The sequence below is a fragment of the Cervus elaphus genome, chromosome 15 (genome assembly GCF_910594005.1).
Source record: "Cervus elaphus chromosome 15, mCerEla1.1, whole genome shotgun sequence".
NCBI lineage: Eukaryota > Metazoa > Chordata > Mammalia > Artiodactyla > Cervidae > Cervus > Cervus elaphus.
Window position 1 is genome coordinate 41,126,144 of NC_057829.1, and position 21,893 is coordinate 41,148,036.

Consider the following 21,893-nt stretch of genomic DNA (forward strand, 5'->3'; position numbering starts at 1 on the left):
ACTTACATTTGGTTGTTTCTTTTCAATCTTTTTTGTTGCTGCATATTTCTTACAATGTTAAAGTCACAGTGCGTGGTTACATATCAATTGAAAATGTAATTTTTTTAAAAATTGACATAGCATTCCACTAAGTAGATGGAACAATTTGTTTTTATAATTCCCTGTTGAATATTTGGGTTATTTTCATTGTTTGAGAAAATATAATCAATGTATTGAACATCCTTGTATATAAATCTTCATATACTTATTTTCTTAGGTTACACTCTTAAAAGTGGAAACAATGGATGTGAACTTTCAAAAGTTCTTCAAGATGAAAAAAAAATCTGAGATTCTTGATAAATACCACTACCTTGCTGTCCAAAAAGGTTTCTCATTTACACTCTCCAAGAGCAGTGTAAGAGTGCTCATGTCACTACCTAGCCAGGTAATTTCTTGCAAGTTTTTTCTCTTTCTGCTAATAGAGTGCCTGATTTCTTGCCTGAAACTAGCTTCTTTTAAGAGTAGTGGAGTCCATTTATCTGACCTTAGTGTTCCTGCTGCAGCAGATGGTTTTTTTAAAGCTTAAACTTCAGGGAAGTAAAGGGAGCTTTCCTTCTCTCCTGTAGCAACAACATTTTCCCTCCTGCGCTTGGGCTCACCACCTACCAGAGCTGTTTTCAGCTGTGTGTAAATTCAGTCGGTGTGCCTTGTGATGCCTTTTCTTCGGCATTTGAACATGTTAAATCCTCATAAGAGATGTGGGACTAGTTGATGTCTCCCCCCACAAAAAATATATATATGTTGGGAGATACCCTATTATAGACTCCTTATCCTCATTTAGTGTCAATGTAAGACAGTTTCTTGAAATAATAGCATGTTGTGCAGCTTGATAAAGAAGAATCAGGGATTTCTGGGGCCTATCAAGTACATGCCAGCTTTTTTCCCATCTCTAAAAAGCTGACTTGAACTTCCCTGCTGGTCTGGTTGCCACAACTGCGCTCCCAATGCAGGGGGCCTGGGTTCGATCCCTGGTTAGGGAACTAGATCCCACATGCTGCAACTAAGAGCTTGTATGCTTCAACTTAGATCCTGCTCAGCCAAATTGTTTTAGACACTGTTCTTCTGGAAGAGCCTAATCCTTATAGGTAGTTTTAAGCAGACACAAATTCAGTCATTAAGTCTTCATTCTCTGGGAGAAATATTTCCCTGCCTATTGCTGGTACATGAACCATTTCTGGTACTTCATACTTCAGTTGGGTGCATATTCCTAAAAAAAGCCTGACTTCAGCCCTTGGAGCAGTACAGCTGAAGTGGACACAGTCCCTGCAGGTGACTGGCCAGAAGTATAGGCAGAGGCCATCTAATGGCAGTGTCACTGTTGCAGTCATGGGGAGTTAAACACTGAGCTCATGGTAAGAGCAGATGGGCAAGTCACCCTGAAGCTGGGAATCAGGAAGCAGAAACTTAGTTCAAGTACAAAGGTACGTAAAAAACAGTACTTCAGATAGAAGCAGAGACTAGAGCTGAAAGGTTAATCCCTAATTATCTTTTGAATTGCTATCTTTTTTAGATGCAGTATGTGTGGCCTACCTACTACTGCTCTGAACTTTATCTTCCTGGTTCTTGTCCAGTTACTTGCTCAGAGTGAAATTCAGAATGATTCTAGATGCCCCAGTGCTCCCTACCCCCCACCTCACTTAATGACCTAGATTTTAAACAGGGAACAGGAAATGTTACCATTGTTTTAAAAGTCAATATGAAATTCTTACATTCAGAGTATTTTTAAACAAGAGGAAGAAAGAACTTGGGCCTCTTTTATTTTTAGGTAGGGAAAGCCTTTTTTGAAAGCAGTTTTAGAATCAGGTTGAAGCATAGCTGTTGCTCCATTCTCTGTGCTCTCCTATGTGACTAAAGTCCAAGTAAGTGTTGAAAACCACCAGAAGCAGGAATGGGAAAGCTGTGGCAAAAAAAAAAAAAAAAAGAACCAACACTATTGGGGAAAGCATTTCAATCAGGCACTTTAAAGGCAGTTTTTTTTTATTAATAATTGACTGTCCCTTCACACTTGGCTAATAGTAATGTTGAAGAGAGATTCTAACTTGGAAGATTATGCTGCATGATCTCTAACATCCCTGTGGCCAGTAAGAAGTCTGATACGTGTCTGATTCAGTCCTTTATGGTTTAACTTAACCCTTTTCATTCAGGGAACACAGTTTAATTTTTGTTTTTGATGTTTGGAAGTTTAAACTTGCCATGTCTAGATATATTCATTCTGTTTCTCAGTACTAATTGGGTCCTGTTAATCTTTCCTTAGGAACTTTTCTTCCATCACTTCTCTACTGTCCCTTCCCTTTTACTTTCCTAAAGCAGTTTCTAGAACTGCTTTAGACAAATAATAGGTCCCATGGATGTTGCTTCCATATTTCTTACATGTTTTTCATGTTTCATCCTGCCTTTTGCTTTGCTGCCCACCTAATGAGTGTTTTATTTCAACAACCAAATTTTATTTCAACTTTATTTGTATTTTGAAAAAATTTCAAACTTCAAGAAAAGTTGCAAAAGTAACTTTGCGAAGTAAAGTTGCCATTTACACTTCATCCAGATTTATAAACTTACATTTTGTCATGGCTGCTTTGCCATTCTTTATGTATACAAGAATTGCAGAGGCTCATCTTGGAATGTGTGTACAGACATCCACATATACTTTTTTCTGAACTACTTGGAGTAAATTACAGAGGTCATACCTCTTTACCCCTGAATCCTTCAGAGATACTCTGTTACCTAGCCAGTTATATACAGTTTTCAAAATCAGGAAAGTTAACATTTATACCATAATGATTATCAGCAATACCATAGTCTGCAGACCTTATTCAGGTTTTGCTAGTTGTTTCAGTGAAGTCCTTGAGCACATTTTCCTGGTCCATAGGCTGCCTAAGATCTTGCATTGCATTTAAATATCCTGTCTCCTTATTCTCCTTTTAGTCTGAAACAGTTCTCTAGCTTTTGTCTCTTGCAACACCAAGAGTTTCCAGAATAAAGGCCAGCAATTTTGTGGACATATTTGTGTCCTCAGGGCATCCCACCAGGATGCCATGGCATCAGTATCTCATTGATGGTGTCCTTGATGAGCCCTTTTTAAGGTGCTACTCACCTAGTTTCCCTGCTGTCAATTTCCTGTTTTCCTTTTGTACTTAGCATGTTATGAGAGATACTTTGAGACTGTATTTTAACATCCATTGATAACTTCTACATGAATCAGTGATTACAGACTGGTGATTTTCTGATTCCATTTTTACATTTACATTTATTAATTGGCATTCTGCTACAAGGAATAAATCCTCTGTTTTTGTTTATTTTTTATTGTCAGTATGGACTGTCATTCAATAAGTTATAGTCTGTTAGGTCATTTTTTGTTTTGATGCTCAAATTGACTCAGACTTGGCTACTGTGAGTTCATCAAGGTGGCGCTTGAGTCCTTTTGACACATATCCATTGTTTTTGAGCACTTTTTACTTCTGGGCACATGAAGATGTTCCAGGCTCATCTGGTGTTTTCCTTGCCCCTGCCATTTGAGTTAGCCGTTTCTCTTTGGTTCCTTTTAGGGAGGATGATAATTAGGAACCAGGACCTAGGTGGCAAATAATCAATTTGAATTTCCAATTTCCTGTATTGTTTCTAGAGATTTATATATTCCAAAGTTCTCGGTTTGTTGAGTTTGGAACCTCTCGTTCAGGACACTGGATTTCCACATATGTTAAGCAGTTTGAGGTTGTTGCTCATCTGTGTATTTGTGAATCCTTGCTGAACCCAATTCTGTGTTCCTCGGGTTCCTGCTTTTATCAAGGAGTGAGGGAACTTTCTGTTAGAACAAAAATAAGTAATCCTTTCCTCTCTTCTTAATCTACTCAAGAGGATTCAGGCTTTCCCCGCTCTGCATGTTTACCTCTACAAGCAGAAAAGAGTTTTGTCATTGTCAGGCCAGGTTGGGGGGAGGTTTCTTCGTGGAGGAATGATGCTCAGTCTGAAGCTGGGAGAGGAGTTTTTGAGATACACATCATAGGAGAGGAGAGGAGCTTCAGAGTATGAGAGGAAAAGGGAGTTTTAACAAACATTTTTAATAGACCATATATCCTCTTCATGATGTTTCTGAAATGAGTTATTTTGACATGTTGTGGTTTGTGGAGACACAGCTCAGGATTTCTTTCAGCAGTCTTGACTGTGATAAAGTCACATGCATCCTCTGGGTATGGGAGGTTCTTGCCTCTAGGTGTCAGTAGCCGCCCTGTGACTATTCTCGGGACTGACGGGCGGGCGCTGCTCCAGCTCCAGACGGAGGCCACTGTTGCCAGCTGCTTATTAGCTCAGGCTGCCACAACTACCCCTCCTCCACAGACCAAGGAGGGCTGAGTGTGAGTTCAGGGATCCCCCAAAATCACTCCCATCTCTCAAGTGTTTTGATTTATGACTTCCTATTGCTATTTCATTTTGTAGTTTCTCCCTTGTACTTCCTGTTTTATAGGAGTTAACTAAGATTTCCTGATATGTTTATGGTACCATTCTTGTTTTTCAATGATATTTTTGAGTATTTTTGTGTATTTTTTTTACCATCGGGTTTAGGGAATTCTGATACTCTGTGCATGAGTCATTGTCTTGTTCTGGATGCCACAAATGAAGGGTGTTTTAACACTTGCCTGGGTGACGGGGGGTCTCCTTTGGGGGCACTCAGACTCTCTACCCAGAGACATTAATGGAAGAAATAAGAAATCCATTAGGGACTTCCCTGGCAGTCTAGTGATTAAGACTTTGCCTTCCAAAGCAAGGAGTATAGGTTTAGTCCCTGGTTGGGGAGCTAAGATCCCACATGCCTCATGGCCAAAAAACCAAGAAAAAAAAAAGACCCCCAAAAAACAGAAACAGTATTGTAACAAATTCAATAAAGACTTTAAAGGTGGTCCACATTAAAAAAAAAAAATCATAAAAAGAAAATAGATCCATTGAACTTCAGAATTCTTGATAATCTGAGGTCCTAGTTACAGAAATATTTAAACAAGATTTATACTTAAACTTGATATTAAGATTTTGTGAAATTTGCACGGAAAGCGCTCTATTTGAAAGAACCATTGTCTCCAGTTCTTACCCCAGAAACTTCAGGAGTGGTTTATCCATGATTCTGGAAGAGTTTACCAGTTAGCACTTTTCATTTATAACCTTCCTGTTAAAAAGCACCAGCCATATGTGGGTTGAAGGACATGTGCCCCTTCTAGAGGATGTCAGTTCACTCTGCTTATTATGTGCAGTAAATTCCAAATGAAAGTCTTAAATAAGACTGTGTTACCCTAAATGTCTCACTTCGTCATCAGCACAGCCTGACCAGTAACAGCAGGACTGAACAGAAAGAAGACAGCATGGTCTTCCTAGCAGCAAGGGTGGCCTGGTACTGGCTTTCCAGTCTTTGGTCAGGAGTGGCCCTAATACGTCATATCTGGTGTCAGGATTACTCTTGCAGCTGAGCTGCAGTAGCAGGAGGCCCTGGCCAGAAGGAAGGGCAAAGGAATCGAGAGTCGAACCTGTGGTCAAGATAATAAAACACCAGAACATTTAGAGTTGTTAAGACTGACCACCCCATACATAGGTGGAAAAGTTCAAGAGTGGTTGTGATTTACCCCAAGGTCAAACTGTCAGTGGCAATGTAGCCTGGCATATTGTTCCTTTTAACACTGATATTTTAGCACATTGAGCACACCAAGCTTAGAAATTCTGAGGGACAAATTATTTGAATTCAGGAGCCCTGGAAACAATGAGAGGGGCCGGGAACCTTGTTAACCCGCACAGGCAACTCTGTCCTTTTTCATCACCCAGACCAATCTGATTTTCTTATGGACAAAGGTATATCCAACAAATAACAGATACCTACTAGCAAAATAAAAATGTTTTCTGACAAGTAGATGACTGCTTTCTCAAGCCTGTTCTCTTCAGGATCTGTAACTTTCTGAAAACCATACATTAATATTGTAGGAATAACTACAACTCTAAGCTGTACTCTGTAATTCAGTATTCTGTGGATACTGCAGCGGCCTCTGAGTGTTTTAGGTAGTGTTAACAACTGAAATTGTGAAGTCACATCCCAAATAGTTTGACTTTGCCCCATATTTCTACCTACTTCACCAAATTTTTTGTTCTCCATACTGGTTTGCTTTGCAAACCAGCCAGATCTGAAGGGCATCACTTTATTCCAAAGTTGATAATTCATTGAGGGAGATTTTACCATCTTCCTTCTCTTCTTTCAGCTACCTTCTTGTTGAGAAATGATAATGAGAACCGGGGTGGTCATAAGCTATTGGAGAAAGCAAAAAAGGTAAAGGTGATACACTTTTAGTTCGTGTTTGTCATGGCTTGGCCCGTTTACCCTGTGTGAGGCAGGGAGAAAAGGGAGTAAAGTTAAAGTTACAAGGTAAATTCAAGGAAGGACTGAAACTAAGGAAAAGGTACTAACTTGTGTTTCCCTTGATTAAGTCAACCAGGTCTTTTGTCTCCACTTTTGACTGGTAGTCACCAAACAGTTGGTTTCCTCCTACTGCTCCGTAGTGGGTAGAGAGTAGCTTCCAGTTTTGTCCCAAATGTCACTTCCATTTAAACATATTCTTTTTGGGAAAGAATGGTTTCTAGCATAAGATGAAGAGGAAGCAGGAGAAAGGTTTAAAGTGTTGTATGTAAGTTTCCAACCACAGGAGGAGCCAAACACCGAAGAAGCTGCAGAACACGGTGTGGCCAAGAACTGGAGTCCAAGCTGTGCTGCCTCAGAAGGCAGACCGAGCCAAGAGTCACACACCCCAGGCCAGGGCCTGCCCGGAGAGAAGCATTCCAGTCTTTCTCATTAAGAAACAGCCAGACCCAGTGCATCTAGAGAGCGGCCACAAATACCACGTTGTCTTTGGAGAAGGTTTCCAGGGAAAGGCTAGACCAACTGGATGGTCTCCAGACCAACCCTGGCCTGAGTCCCAGGCCAAGGAGAGCTGGACAAGTCCACAGTGTCTGGTCAGAGCTGTGCTTGGTACTCAGGTCTTGAACAACAGGAAGCCCCCGAATGCAGTGCCTGGAGGGCTTCTCTTCATTATTGATCCCTGGGTTAGCTCAAACCACACTCTCTCACCCTTTTGCAGCTCAGCCATAGCAAAGGTTGTTGCTGGGCTCCCACCCCTCTGCTCCTCGGTGGTATAGACGGGGGTCCGATGGTGACCTCCAAACACCAGCTGCCCGGTGCCTGGTCCCGGACCAAATTCAATGCTCACTGCAAACAGATAGACCCCACGCTCAGGGGCTCGGAAGTAGCCATGTTCAGGGAAGTAGCTGCTGCCGACGTTGATGTAAGCAGTGTTGAACTTCACTGTCTGCAGAGCAGTGGTCCCTTCTGAAAAGCTGGCGTAGAAGGCCACAGGGGAGCCTGGATTACAGGAGGAAAGCATCAGTGATTCAGTCCCTTGCTCCCTCAGGTGGGAAATTATACGGAGCCCTACCTTCCTCACCTTAACATGAGAAAGAGATCACTATTTCTAGATAACCTAGATATTCCCAATAGCAGTGTATCTTGGGATTTAACTGGCTAATTCTCAGCATTTCACTAGTTGACAGGAAAATACAAGTCTGTTGTCTGTACTGGTGTACATTTTAACAAAGCTTTTTCTTGTTTGAGCCTTCTTTCCAGCATACCTGAGAGAAAAGTACCCTGAATGAGGAAGCTGAGTAAGTGGCATCTAAGGCAACATGCTTTGTCAATGACAGACTGGATCTGGAACCTAGGTCTCTTGACTCCCAGATTCCTGCCACCTTCAAGGGATCTTGAGATACCCAGGGGAAAGAAAATATTACCTCTCAAATGCTAACCCTGGTGAGATCACTAAGGAATGAAGAGTGGTTCTTACTAGATGTTTATCACAGAACCCTTGACAGAGAAGGAAACTGAAGGTGGGTCCAGGCAAAAAAAGTCCTTTCAAGCTGATAATGTTAATATTTTCAAAATGTTGTACCCGAACCCAGGGAGGGGAAACAGGCCCAGAAAGGCAAGGCTTGCTCCAGACGACACTAATAGATGGCCAAACTGGGAGGAGCTAGCTGTGAGTCTCCTGACTTCTGGGGCTCTTCCACTTGAAGAACCAAGTTAGTAAGTCCAAGGAGGGTAAAATACACACAAGAGGCCTGGAGCCAGAGGAAGCCTTGGTGGATGGGGGCTTTAAATGTGCATTAATTTTTTTTAAACACTGCCCTTGTAGAGAAGGGGGACAAGAAGAAGCAAATGAACGATATGGGAAACCTATTGAAAATGTGTTCATTTCCCCAGTACCCCTCGACTCCCCCATCCTGGCCTCTGCACTGATAAGGTCATGTTCCTCACATGCTCCATCGCTGTTCCCTTAAGCTAAGGGCTCTGTGCCCCCTCCACCCCTCTGTGGAGACCAAGCTCCCCATTTCTTGGGATAAAACCATGGCCCAACAGGAAGAATTTGCATAGAAGACTTGAGTCCCAGAACGACAGCCCCTGCACTTAGCCTCTAGGTCTAACAGCAACAAAATGACAAAAGTTTGCTTTTCTTTAGTTCTGGAAGTTTTTCTGAGAGAATAGTTTTCCCGTCTGCGTGCTGCTGGTGGCTCTGTAGTTCTCCAAGGACCCAGCAGGTGGCGCACTTGCCCCGCTGAAGGAAGGCCAGCCTAGCGTGCTCTCTGTGGGAGGCCCCAGCCAGCCAGGGGCTGGATGTGCTCCTTAGAAGTGGAAGGGTTGCGCTTCACTCTTGGCCAGCAAGTGACTCAGTGCGCTTCCCTGCAGAGCATAGGGTCAAGCTCGATGGCCTCCCCATATGAAATTTTTAATTTTAAGGAAAAAAATTAATATTTCAGTGGTAAACAAGATACTTAAACTATCAGGCAATTTGAGGCCTTGCACTACTCACAAGAGGGTAAAAGATGTAAGTGTCATGGGTAACCTCATAGCCACAGCCATGAAAATACTGGAGAAATGGGAAAACTGACATGTTTCTAGTAAATTTTCAGTCTTGTGCTAGGTTTTTGGCAAATGTATCTACTAGTCCTACCGGCAACCCTTTGTTGTAGGTAGGGGTTCTCCCTTTTACAGAGGAAGAAACTGAGACACAAGTGGTGCTAGAAGCTGTATATGTCCACTGCTCCCAGGGAGACACTGGCTTGTGGGGCCGTCGTGGAGAGCGAGTGGGAGTGGGGCAGGCTTGTGATACGATCCTCCACGAAGCCTCAGACTCCCCACGTGCCAGGCCTCACCAGGCATACACAGCCCAGATGGCAGCTTTGTCCTCACCCCCGTGTTTAGGTGAGGAGGTAGCTGTAGCCCTAAGGCCATCTTCTCTGGCAAGGGAGTCACTTGAGTAGGGGTCCACTTCCCAGGGCCATACTCAGGGAGGCTAGGAAGGCTGGCTGCTCATCTCTTCAGCCTCAGAACCAAGTTTCCCAGGGCCCTGTAGGGACCCGTTGAGGGCCTTTCACAGGGGAAGAGCCAGCTCCCTAGAGACAGCTGGACTGGGTTTCTCTGAGCTGTCTCAGACAAGCTCCTTTTGGATCCCAAGGCCTTCCCCTGTACTTGTGCGGTGCTGCCCCTGGCAGATGACACCATACCTTATCCAAACACTCACCTGTACATAAGAGAAAGCTTAAAGACATGTGGTGGGTGCAGTGGGATGGGGCGAAAGGCTGAGATTGAGGGATTTGAGGGTGTGGTTATGGAGGAGAGGGCTTCTCTGGTGGCTCAGACAGTAAAGAATCCGCCTGCAATGCAGGAGACCTGGGTTCGATCCCTGGGTTGGGAAGATCAACCTGGAGAAGGGGACAGCTACCCACTCCAATATTCTGGCTTGGAGAATTCCATGAACAGAAGAGCCCAGTAGGCTCCATGAGGTCACAGTCTGACACAACTGAGCGACTTTCATTTTCAGTTATGGAAGAGAGAAACATCCCCACCCCCAGCCCTACTGTTGGAGTGGCAAGCAGCCGCTGGTGTTTAATGGGCCTCAGATGTCTGTGTGGTGGGGCTCGGCCTGCTCACTGACAGTTCAGTCCTGTGACTTCTACCTCCTGATACCCCAGGTAGCTTATACTCCTAATACTGCCTAGTTCTGAATGGAAGGTAGGTCAAAGGCAAAGCGGCCCTGAGTAGCGGTGACTGAGGGTCATCCTGCTCTCCTTCACCCCTGCCTCCTCTGAGGTGGAAGAGCTGTTGGCAGATAGCAGTCCTAGACCCCACCCTCCTCTCAGGCCTAGGAACTCACCTGCCTCCCAGAGCGCTGGCCCTTTGACATGCACATCCTCTAAAGATTCCACTTGCTTACGATCCCTCCTCTTGGGAGCTTCCAGGCCTTTCTGCTGCTTCTTCCCTTTCCTGTTCAGCATGGCCTGTAGCTTCTCCAGGTCCAGGCTGACGTTGGCTGCCACGAGCCCTTGAAAGTTCCCAAAGAGGCTGTGGAAGAGGCGCTGGTGCCTCTCCAAGCCGCGCTCAGTCGTGGAGAGCTCCCCGCGAAGGCCCTCGAGGGAGCTATTGAGGGAGGAGACCCAGGAGGCCTCACAGCACTGACCCACACGCTCCATGTCCGAGCTCAGGCGCTGGAGCTCCTGTGCCAGCCCAGCCAGGTCCAGCGCACTGACCTCCTCTAGTGAAGCATCCCGGCTGGGCTCCAAACGCGCGGTTTGCCCGCTGGCCCCCGAGGCCTGTTCCAAGGCAGTCACCCTGGCGGCCAACGCGTCCCAGCCTAAAGCCTGCTCCCGCAGCCCGCTGGCCGCGTCCATCAGGGCGACGCGGATCTGTTCGTAGCGCAAGGGCAGCGTGCCAGGCCCCTCCTCCGACATCTCCTCCATCACCTCCTCCCCGAAAAGAGCAGCCAGCACGGCCTCGTGCCGCAGCGCGTCCTCCAGCAGGGCGGAGAAGGAGCTGTGCAACTGGCGGATCTCGCGGCGGATCTCGGTCTCGTTGGCCCGCAGCGCACTCACCTCGCCGCCCAGGGCACGCAGCTGGCTCCGGAGCCGTGCCGCCTCAGCCCGCGCCCGCTGACTCTCTGCCTGGTGCGTGTCCACGGCCAGCGATAGGGAGGCCACCGTGTCGCTCAGGGCCTGCAGGGAGGAGCCGTCCTGCTGGCGCCGTTCGTCCAGGCTCACCTGGGTCTCCTCCAGGGCTCGCGTGGTGTCCCTTTGGTCCTCCCGGATGACATCCAGGTCAAAGTAGAGTTTCTGGCAGTTGCAGTCCTTGACGTACTTGATGAGGTCGGCGTGGGCGCCCTGTAGGTGCTGGAGGGTAAGGTTGAGCTCCAGGAGCTGCCGCTCCACGTCCTCCTTGTTCTCCTCCATGATCAGTGACTTCTCCATCAGGATCACCCGCAGCTCTCGCAGCGCCGTGTGGTTCACCTCCAGCTCCTGCACCTGCCGCTGCACCTTGCTGATCTCATCGAAGGTGTCATCCGATTCCGAGTACAGCTCCTTGATCTCATCCACGTGCCGGGCCAGGGTGGCCTTCATGTCTGCCAGGGTGCTCTGTAACGCCTCTTCCCTGTGGGCAGTGGCCACATGCAGGGCGGAGAGGTTCCTCTGCAGCTGGCCCAGCCTGGCGTTCAGGCTCTCTGGCTCTGGCCTTGCTGCTGCCCCTGCTACTGCCAGGACCACGCTGCTATTGATCACCGCAGACTCCTGGGCCTTAAGGAGCTTCTTCAACTTGATGTCCACATCGGTCTGGACCTCTGAGAGGGACTGGTGCATGGACAGGCGCTGGGCATGTAGGCGGTCCTCCACCTCCTGCCTCAGCTGGCCCACCCTCTGGGCGTTCTCCTGGACCTTGGTCTCAAATTTGGTACCAAGCTCCTGGAAGTCAGCTCTGGCCACAGAGCTCTCCTGGACCTTCTTGAGGGCCTGTCGGTTGGCCTCCACATCAAGAGATAAATTTCTTATGACCTGGGAGAGGCTGTGCAGGCTTTGGTTGAAGCTTCTCCACATGGGGCTGAGATGTCCTTGCAGGAAGGTGTTGATGTGGGGCAGTAGCACTTGCTCCAAGGATCTGGCTGGAAACTCTGCAACAGATTCATGTGTTCATACAATCCCTGCAAGAGCAGGCACCCTCCCCAGGGGGAGACTGAGTGTGGGGGGGAGGAGCCTCTGAAGTTTGGGCCTTCCTGCCTCCCCTTCCACTCATCCCCTAGGACGTGACCAGGCTCTTCCTCAGCCCTGGGAACCTGCCACTCACCAAGCTCTGTTTGATTTGCTTCAGTTGTTGCCACTGTGAGGTTGCTTGCCCAGGCTTCCCACAGGCCTGGGAGGCTGTCTGCCATCTGGTGGATGTCATTCTGGAGATCTCTCAGTCGGCGTTCTTGCTGCTCCACTGTGTTGCGGATCTCTACAGCTGGATGACCTGAATACACATAAGTGTCAGACTTCCCTGGCCTGAGCAGAACATGAGGTGCAGAGAGGAAATTTGGGGATTGAAAGGAGGGAGGTGTGTCCTGAAATCCTCTGAGCAGGAGCTTAGAAGCCTTTAACTCTAGGACAGATGCATGGCAAGTGAGCCCTCACCCTGACCCCTGCACTGACCTCAAACATGACTGATCCATCAAAGCTCACTTTCCTCCTCAGTCTTAGGGACACGGCTTCTCCACATCATTCTAGGCAGCCCTTGTCAATAGACAGGCATTCACCACATGATGAAACATTCCCATCCATGGCCCAGCCTTGAAAGGCCTCACAAATGGTGTCCCTAAGTGGTTCTGCTGTGCTGACTCAAGACCAGGGACAACATGGCTTCCTGGCCCTGGTTAGGGGGCTGGAGGGAGGCTTCCTCCAGACCTTGGGGGCTGATGCAATTCAGGGGGCAAGGAGGGGCCCAGAAAATAGGGTCAAGGAAAAGGGTACATGTGTTTGGCCAGCAGGCAGGTAACTCAGGGCCGTGTGAACCTTGCCGCTTTGGTGTGAGGGCGAGGTGACACAGGGCCTCAGAGGAACCCCTGCTGATTCCGGGGACAGAGCTTCCCTGAAATGGCACTGCCCTATCAGAGGACAGCGGGCTTGGGCACATGAGTTCTTTCTACCTGTCCCTCCTGCACCTTCCAGGAAAGCAACATACCAGATTCAAAGTCAACTGGCCCATCCCAAGGCTCCTGGAGGCTATCACCTGGATCTTCAGGCTCAGGGGTTGCCATGGGATCTGCAGAGAAACATCAGATATTAACTCCAGAGGTTAGAGGGGCTGCATGACCTCTTGGGTCAGAGGTCGAAGGGGGAGGGAGACCAAAGGGAACCCTACCGTGGTGCTGGCAGTCGGGGCCCGCAAAGCCCGGGCAGCATCTCCAGGCCACGGAGGCCAGCACCTTCTGCTTGACCTGGTACACCGGCTTGTGGGCCACGCGGTACCTGGGGGAAGAGGGCTAGCTCAGAGACTCTAGGGTGAGCCGGCACAGAACCTGGATGAGTAGCCCACCCTGCTACACCGCACTCACATGACTTTGACCTTCTGGCAGTTCGGAGCCCCCTGCGGACATGGTTGCTGTGAGTGGACGAGGAATTTCTCGGTTTTGCAAGCAGCTACGAAGGTGACCAGTCTGGACTTCTGGTAGGGGCACCAGTTACTGGGGGAAAAAAAGCCAGAAGAGAGGGCTGCTGAGCCACAGCCAGGTCTCCTCACTTCCTAGAGGTCAGCAGGGAGCCAGTGCAGAGTGCCCGGCCCCTGCCTCTGTGCCCCACTCAGTCCCAGAGATTCTGGAATCCATTAGCCTGAGAAGGAAGGGCTCTGGATTATTCATCCTGCTGCTTCAGAGCAAAAGCGCTGTGGATCCTGCCTGCAAGGACACCTGCTCCGTTGCCTTCCAGGAAGCACCCCAATTCCCAGGTCAGCACAGAGAGGTGCAGGAGCCTCTCCCCACATCATAGAGTACCCCCAGAGTCAGGAAGGGCTCTCCCTGTTTCTGCTGGTGCCAGGGAAGCAGTGTGGTGCTTGCTGTTCCTGGGTTTGAATCCAGAGCATCCTGGGTTTGAATCCTTCACACTTTCTGGTTGTGTGACCTTGAGTGAGGCACTTAGGGAGTTTTTGTTTCCCATCATAGGATGGAGATCACAGCACCCTCCTCCAAGTAAGTATCAAGTACCTGCCTCCTCCCAGCTGCCTAGTGAACATTGCTGTCCTGCTGCCTTCTGGCAGCTCTGGCAGCCGGCCCCCATTCCCGTTGCCACTGACATTGTTCCTCACTGGAGATCTGGCTGTGGGGATGGAGAAAGGGCTGCTAAGGAGAGGCCAGACTGGGGAGGCTTTGAGTGCCAGCTGAGGACAGGGCTCTGTCCTGAAGGCATGCGGAGCCATGGAGGAGCTTAAACAGGAAGTGACATTCCAGAGCCACCCTGGTTCCTGGGTGCAGAAGGGTGGGAGGGGGCAAGACATAGGTGGCTACATCAGGGGCCTTGGTGCGTAGGGGGATGGGGTGACCATATGGATTTGGAGTGCTGAGACCGCGCAGCCTGCTTTCCCACCTGACTCTCAGAAGCCTTGCAGCCAGCCTGAACCCTCTTGGCTGCAGACTGAAAAGGCTTGTCAGGAAAATGACCTCCCCACTCGAGGGGAAAGATCTAAAGAGACTGACACCAGGGGTTTCCCCCAATGAGCTAGCCAGCAGAGCATCCTCTATTAAAACAGATCACAGAGCCCCACTTATCCACCTACCTTCCAATCAGTTACCTGACCTCTCTACTCTTCAGTAGGCAGACATCCAAGAATGACCCCTGAGGAAAAGCTCTTCCAAAAGAGGGAGGTCAAAACAAGCACGTGGAAGAAAATCAACTTGAAGAAAACCAGAATGGTGCAGGGAGAAAAGAACTTCCCCCAAATTTGCATTAATTCCAAGACTGACAAAAGAACTTATTGCATCCAAGAAACAAGAATAGGAAGCTTCTTTAAAAATGGGGGCAAAACACTGAGAGCCCCCCAAAAAAGAACCCTTGAAATTAAAATTATAATCGTAGAAAAGCAAAAGAAATTTAATAGACAAGTTAGAGGATAAAGTTAAAGACATTTCCCTAAAAGAAGAGCAAACAGAGAGATGGAAAATATGGAAAATAGGATAGAAAAGATCAGAAAAATAGAGAACCCATGTTGGGAGCCCAACATCCAAACAATATGAGTTCCAGAAAGAGAGAACAGAAGGAGGGAATCATTGATGAAAACAAAAAACAACCAAAGGAATATTCCAGAAGAGAAGGACTTGGAATTTTAAATTCAAAGGGCCCACCCGTTACCACAACACAATGAAAATAAATGCACAGCAAAACACATCATTGCGAAATTTGGGAACTCTAGGACTGAGAATGATTCTACACTTTCCAAGCCCCCCTCCATCCCACCCCCATACACATCAGTAAATAGAACAGCCTTGAACCTCTCAACAGCAATCAATGTGTGTGTGTTAGCCACTCAGTCGTGTCTGACTCTTTGCAACCCTATGGACTGTAGCCTGCCAGGCTCCTCTGTCCATGGGATTCTCCAAGCAAGAATACTGGAGTAGGTTGCCATTTCCTTCTCTACTCAACAGCAATACCAGACAGTAAAAGATAGTAAAGAATCACCTTCAAAATACTGAAGGAAAATTATTTCCAGTTTAGAATCCTATACTCAGCCTAACTATCAATTTAAGGAGCACAAAATGAAGATAATTCCAGATTTTAAAGCATTCCCCCTTGCCCCAGGACCCTCATCAGAGAGCTACTAGATCAGTAGCTTGCAATCTTGCCATCAAATCTTCACATCAGAAGCATCCTGTGGCACTTTAAAACAATGACCCTACAAGCCCCACTTCAGGCCAGTTAAAGGAAATTCTCTGGGATTAAGGCCTGGGCATCGCCATTTTAAAGCTCTGTGGGTCATTCTAAGGCACAGTCCAGGATTGATGACCACTCTGCCAGAAGTGCTTCACCAAAACAAGAGAGAACACCAAGAAACGGAAGAACAGCATCAGGAAACAGGAGTTCCGGCACAGAAATGAGAAGGGAGACCCCAGGACGTGACAGGCAGTGGGTGCGTGAGCAATGGTCCAGCCTGGAATATGGTTGAAGGCTGTGAGAGAGAGAGGCCTTCCAAGAGAACACGAGTGGTCAAACACCGAACGGAATGAAAGTGAAGAGCAGACATGGACAATTGGCCAAGAGTCTGGAACTGAATGAGGACAAAGACACAGAAAACTAATCAAAAGGACAAAACTGAAACAAAAATGAAGATAATTGCTTATTTCAGGAAAAATGAAAATTGTGCGGGGGTTGGGGTGGGGGGGAAGGATGCATAGGCTTTCCAGGACATACAGACTCTGTTGCATCTACTCAATTTGGCTGTCGTACCGTTGTAGCAGGAAAGCGGATAGTGACTGTATGTAAATAAACAGGCATGGCTGCTTTCCAATCAAACTTTATTTTTAAAACAGTTGGGGGCCCAGATTTGACCCACCATTCCAGAGTTTTCTAAGTCTTGCTTATGAGTGTATATCACTAAAAAAATAAATAAAATAATTTCCACCTGGAAGACAAAATGCAGGTGAACAAGTAAGAACATCTTGGAAGGTGAGTGAGGAGTATCTTTTCTAACTGTCACAACCAACTCTAATGTCAAGGAATAGAAACAATGGGATGTCAATTCCCCAGTGGTCCAGTGGTTAAGACTCCATGTTTTCAATGCCAAGGCCAGGAGTTTGAACCCTGGTCAGGGAACTAAGATCTCACAAGCCTCGCAGTGCAACCAATAAAATGAAATCAATCCAGAAAACAGTGGGATGTTGGCACAAGATACCTCAAAGATCGGGAAGGGGCCCGTACATCCCCAAGGGACAATTAAATGGTTAGAAGGGGCACACGAAAATCAGGATGGAAGCAAGGGTACATATTCAACACAGAAACTGTGTACTGTGAAAGAGCTGGGCCCAGAGGTTAGGACCTGGGTGGAAGTAAAGTGGTCACCTGTTTAAGGTCGCCTGTTAAAGCCTCCTGTTTAAGGTCCCATGGAAATTCCTGGAACATGCTCAGATCTAGGAAGAAGTATTTCTATAAACCAGCTGTTCTCAGTGGGACATGGGTTGGAAGGAGAAGTGGTCTGCCCCACTTGAATCTGGCAACGAGGCACAATGGTAAAGAATCTGCCTGCCAGTGCAGGAGACACAGGTTCAATCCCCGGGTCAGGAAGATCCCTTGGAGAAGGGAATGGCAACCCACTCCAGTATTCTTGTCTAGAGATCCTTGGACAGAGGAGCCCGGTGGGCTAAGAGTCAGATATGACTGAACATCTGAGCATAACACACACATGGTTGACACAGCTCTGGGGATGGGGATGCTCCTGGCATCTAGTGGGAGGAGGCCACAGCCCCTTCCCTCACAACAAAGAGCTAGCCCCAGATGTTGATAGTGGGAGGCTAAGAAACACCCACTGTAACAAAGCTCTGCTTCTCACATGCTCTCTGAACTGCGGCAGAGGATCCAGAAGGCCTGCACCCTGAGAACACCGGGTCTGGGCCAGCCTGGGCTGGGAGTGACCGGGACTTTCCACCTCAAGTTCCTAGAACTGGAAGCGGTGCTGCCCACCCTTCCTGCCCAGGAACTTTCTCTCCAGACCTGCCCAAACCTCAGGCTCCAGTGACCGCTTGTTCTCCCTGCCCATACTCCCCTCCCTTGGCAGCTCCATGCCCTTGGCACAGTATAGGCTGCTGGCCCAGAAGCCCTGGGAACATTCCTGACCTTTGCTTTGGTTTCCTACAGCTCTTGGCAGTTTCTCGCTGGTCCACTGAGCCCCCAGCCCTGCTCGCTGAAGTGCCCCATTGTTCTCACTGCCTCCTGGCCGGGCGCCCGGGCCCTCTTGGCACCCTCATCTCCCAGCGGTCTACCAAGAGGCAGGTGCCAGCCTAGAAATGAGTGTGGGGGGTCTCCAGCCTGGTTTGGGCCTGTCCCGGGCCTCTGACCTGGCCTGACCTGATGCCCCCTGCCAGGCAGGAGAGAGTCTGCTGCCCCCCTTAGAGCTTTTAATTGGATCTGGGAGTCCTGGACTCTCCTCCCTTCCTTGTCATTGGACTCAGGGTGACCTTGAGCAAGGCCCTTCCTCCATCCTGGAAATGTGGAGAAGATTCCCACTCCTAGCCCCTCCCTGGGGGCGGGGGTGGGTGGGGTGAGGGGGAAGCTTTGAGAAAGGCAGAGAAAACCTCAAGCAGGGAAATGGCTGTTAGCCAAAGCCTCCTGAATTATAAATGTGCTGCTGTTGTGGCCCTTTGGGGCACTTAAGTGCTTCTTAACCAGCCAGTAAAACCCACATCCAACTGCCCCTTAAGCCTGTCTGTGAAGGAGGTTGTGTTCTCAACATTCTTGCTTTCTGAGGCCCTGAATGCAGCTGTGAATGTGATGACTCCAGGGGAGAATTTTGCCAGGCTTGGTCTCTGAGCCACAGAGGGGCCTGAGCAGGGGAGCCCAAGGCCCACTTGGTGTCCAGCCAGAGCCAGGATTCCTTGAGCATAGCTCAGGCCAGTGAGTCTCTTCCCTATTAGCGCCCAGGGCCCTGTGCCTTGGAGAACAGATACAAGAAAGGTGTAGCCACAGCCCAGAGACCAGAGTCAGGGCTCCACCCTGCTCCTGTGTGACTGCATGACTTCTCTGGGCCACAAGCTCCCAGCTGCAACAATTGGAAACACTTTTTGTGGCTACACTGATACTGGTGACTAGCCCAGCTGGGCTGCTGGGAGGACCATCTCCTAGACTCCCACCCCCCTTAGGGGAGACAAAACAGGACAAAACTGAGGACACCTGGGATTTGCAGCCCAGCCAATGTAGGCCTGAAAGTGAAAGTGTTAGTTGCTCAGGCATGTCCAACTCTTTGTGTCCAACTCTTTTTTCCCTGTGGAAGAATACTGGAGTGGATAGCCATTCCCTTCTCTAGGGGACCTTCCTGACCTAGGGATCAAACCTGGGTCTCCCGCAATGCGGGTAGATTCTTTACCATCTGAGCCACCACAGTCATGTAGCCCTAGGTGGCAGCCCCACCCCTCTGAGCCTCCCAGCATCTAAAGTGGAGTGGCAACCTTGCAGTACCGCCATACAGTGTAGGGATAGGATGCCTTTCATGGGTCTTGGCTCAGTCCCCACAGCAGTGGGTTCGATTCCTGGGTTGGGAAGATCCCTGGAAGAAGGGAATGGCACCCCACTCCAGTATTCTTGCCTGGAAAATTCCATGGACAGAAGAGCCTGGCAGGCTACATACAGTCCATGATGTCACGAAGAGTTGAACACAACTGGGCGACCTTCACTCACCACAGCAGACTCAGTCCTGCCTGGGAAGTGGCCCGGCATCTGAGGAGCCCATATCCTAACCTCTTGCTCTCCCCAGCTTTACAAAAGCCTGGGAGCAAAGAAAGAGCCTCTTCCTCACAATGTCCAAATGCCCAGGTCCCTGGCTCGCTGGGCCCAGCTCTGCAGGGCCCTGGGGGCTCTAGGAAGCACCAACCCCGTTCCTCCTTCATCCTGGGATCCGGGGTCAGGTTGGCTTGTTCAAGCTTCTCCTTGCAAATGGTCTCATCTGGGTCTGTGTCCAATGCCTGCCCTGGCCCCGAGGCCCCAGATAGAGGTAGGAGAGACAAATGCAGGGCAGATTGGCTCCAGCAGCTGTGAGGGAAGAGCCACAGGCTTGTGCTGGGTGGCGTGGAGCCCCTGCTTGAGTGCGGAGAGCCTGTTCTGCCTCCCCTTCCCCTGTGGCCGGAGCGGGGCTGGGGCTGCGTTTCCGCCTCTCCCTTCGCGGGACCACGGGAAGCAATCAGCCTGAGGAAGCTGTGCCGGCCTTCCTTCCTTTCTCACCAGCCCCTCCGGAGGCCTCGACAACCTCAGCTTGACCTGCGGGGCCTGCAGCTTCTGAGCTGTGGGCAGGAGGCCAGCAGGCCTGCTGGGAGCCCCTGGAGGGTCTGGGATCAGGGATGCCCTCAGACTCCTGCCTGGGCATTTCCGGGGCCAGAGTGCCCTCGTGCACACACCCACACCACTGGGACCACCAGGCCATGGCTGAGTGACTCCCGCAGGCCTTGAGTAGTCCAGAGACCCACCCTCCCTGGGACTAAGGGAACACAGACCTTCCCCACAGCCCCGGTGCGGGTGAGAGGGTGGGGGGTGTAGATTGGGAGAGAAAGAAGACATCTCCTCCCTCCTTGCCATCCTCTTGAGCCCTTCATATTCCCTTTCATCAGGGGGAGGTAGGCTGCCCAGAAACAGGGGCTGATGGCTTTGGGGAGGGAAGGTTGGATTCTTGGTCCTGAAATCAGAGCCTGGGTTCCCCTGCCAAGAGCCACCTGTACTCCCAGCTCTGAGCAGAGCCGGGAATGGGGCAGGAGGGGGTGCCTCTCAAGGCCCAACTTCTTCCCTCTCCTCCCACGTGGCCGCCCCTCCATCACTGAAGGCCAGTGCACACTCGCTTAGTCTGGTCCTCCCGCCTCTCCCTGTCCAGTCTGCTTTTGGGAAAGTGTCCAACAAACACTTTCACCTTGAAGCATCAGAGCTATATGAGAGCTGGGCAGATACGGGCCAGGCCTACGTGACAGTGAAACTCAGCCAGCCCAGGCGACTCTGGTGACTGTAAATTGGCCCCTCTCACCCTCCAAATCCACATGGATGCTCCCAACCAAGTCTGGTTTGTGTGTGGAGGTGGGAAGAGTGAGGTGGGGGTGGGGGTGGGGAAGACACCCCTGGGACCAGAACCAGAGTATGATCTCTGGAGTCAGACTCAGATCTTGCTTCTAGTTCTCCTCAGCTGTGTGACCTTGGGACAGCTGCTTAGCCTCTCTGAGCCTCAGGCTCCCCTATAATCAGGAGGGGATTAACAGAGATAATACTTGGCAAGATGCCCAGAGATGGGTTCGATAAATGGCACCTGCTGCTCTGACTGAGGGGTACCCTGAGGAGGGACCCACATAATCAGCACCTTATCAGCAGGAGGATCCCTGACCCTGGACAAATAAACAGACTAGAAAACGGTGTCCCAATCTAGTCCTAAGACCATTCTGCCCATCTCCAGATGGGTGCTGAAGCAGAGCTCGCTGGATGCCGCAGCCTCCTTTTTGTTCTGCAAATAGAGCAGAGCACCCTGTTTGCTCACTGCTTAGCTGTTAGGGCCAGGCTGAGGGTCTGTTCCCCTCCCCAGGCACTCAGATCCAAGTTCAGTCCCGAGGAGTGTCTGTCTTCTAGGGCTTAGGCCAGGCCAGCCTCACCTGGGTTCAGCTTTCAGAACTGACTCCCAAGAACAGGAGCCACTCCCAGGTCAGCTGGAAACTTCCGGAACAACAGCCCCTCAGCATCCCCCATGCTGGTGTTTGATGGCGTCAAGTGCTCCTGCCCTGCCCAACCTCCAGGCCCGTTCCCTGCCATGGGTCAGGCAGGGAAGTCCATGTGGTCCTTAGGTCCTGGGGGACTGGGGGTGCCCAGTCCAGACTGGCTGGGGGTGATCTTCTAAAGGCAAGTGTGACCCCTAGCGCCTCATTCAGCTTCACAGCTGGTTCAGCAGATAGATGGTATAAACCTATTTCACATACAAGTAACTGAGGTCCCGAGAGCCCCTGCTTTGGCTGAGCTGGGACTGAGATCCTGTACCACATCCTCCCCCAGGTCCAGGCCCTCCTTACCGTCTGACAGGGTCCCTGCCGGTGTCCTCAGCCCCTGCCCTCCAGACACCAGGGGGCTGAGGGTGGTGTGGATCAGAGAATCTGGTACCAGGGGCCTGCGCCCAGGTCCCCAGCATCCCCCAGCCCAGGGGCCCCCCCAGGCCAATGAGCAGTGTCAGGATCATGCTGGCTTGCGGCAGACTCAGCTTCTGTAGTGACTCCAGAAAGTGCCGGTGCCGGTGACGTCTTTAAGTTAAGTCTCAGAAGGGGAAAAAAAAA

At 49.7% G+C, this 21,893-nt stretch overlaps 1 protein-coding gene across 2 annotated transcripts; it reads right to left on the reverse strand.

The window, feature by feature from the left end:
* Positions 1-2,476: 2,476 nt before the first annotated feature.
* On the reverse strand, positions 2,477-21,864 carry MMRN2 (multimerin 2). 2 transcript variants are annotated; one of them, XR_006345432.1, is made up of 8 exons: positions 21,636-21,864; positions 13,467-13,595; positions 13,274-13,380; positions 13,094-13,174; positions 12,221-12,385; positions 10,266-12,047; positions 6,473-7,420; positions 2,477-6,313 (listed from the first exon to the last, which is right to left on the reverse strand). XR_006345432.1 is itself a non-coding variant. In XM_043926329.1 (7 exons), the coding sequence occupies exons 1-7, from the start codon at positions 21,797-21,799 to the stop codon at positions 7,035-7,037; spliced, it is 2,814 nt and encodes a 937-aa protein (XP_043782264.1). In that variant the 5' UTR covers positions 21,800-21,864; the 3' UTR covers positions 2,477-7,034. The 2 variants fall into 2 exon arrangements, 1 of the variants encoding a protein (XP_043782264.1); XM_043926329.1 differs by having other exon boundaries at positions 2,477-7,420.
* Between the last annotated feature and the right edge of the window lie 29 nt (positions 21,865-21,893).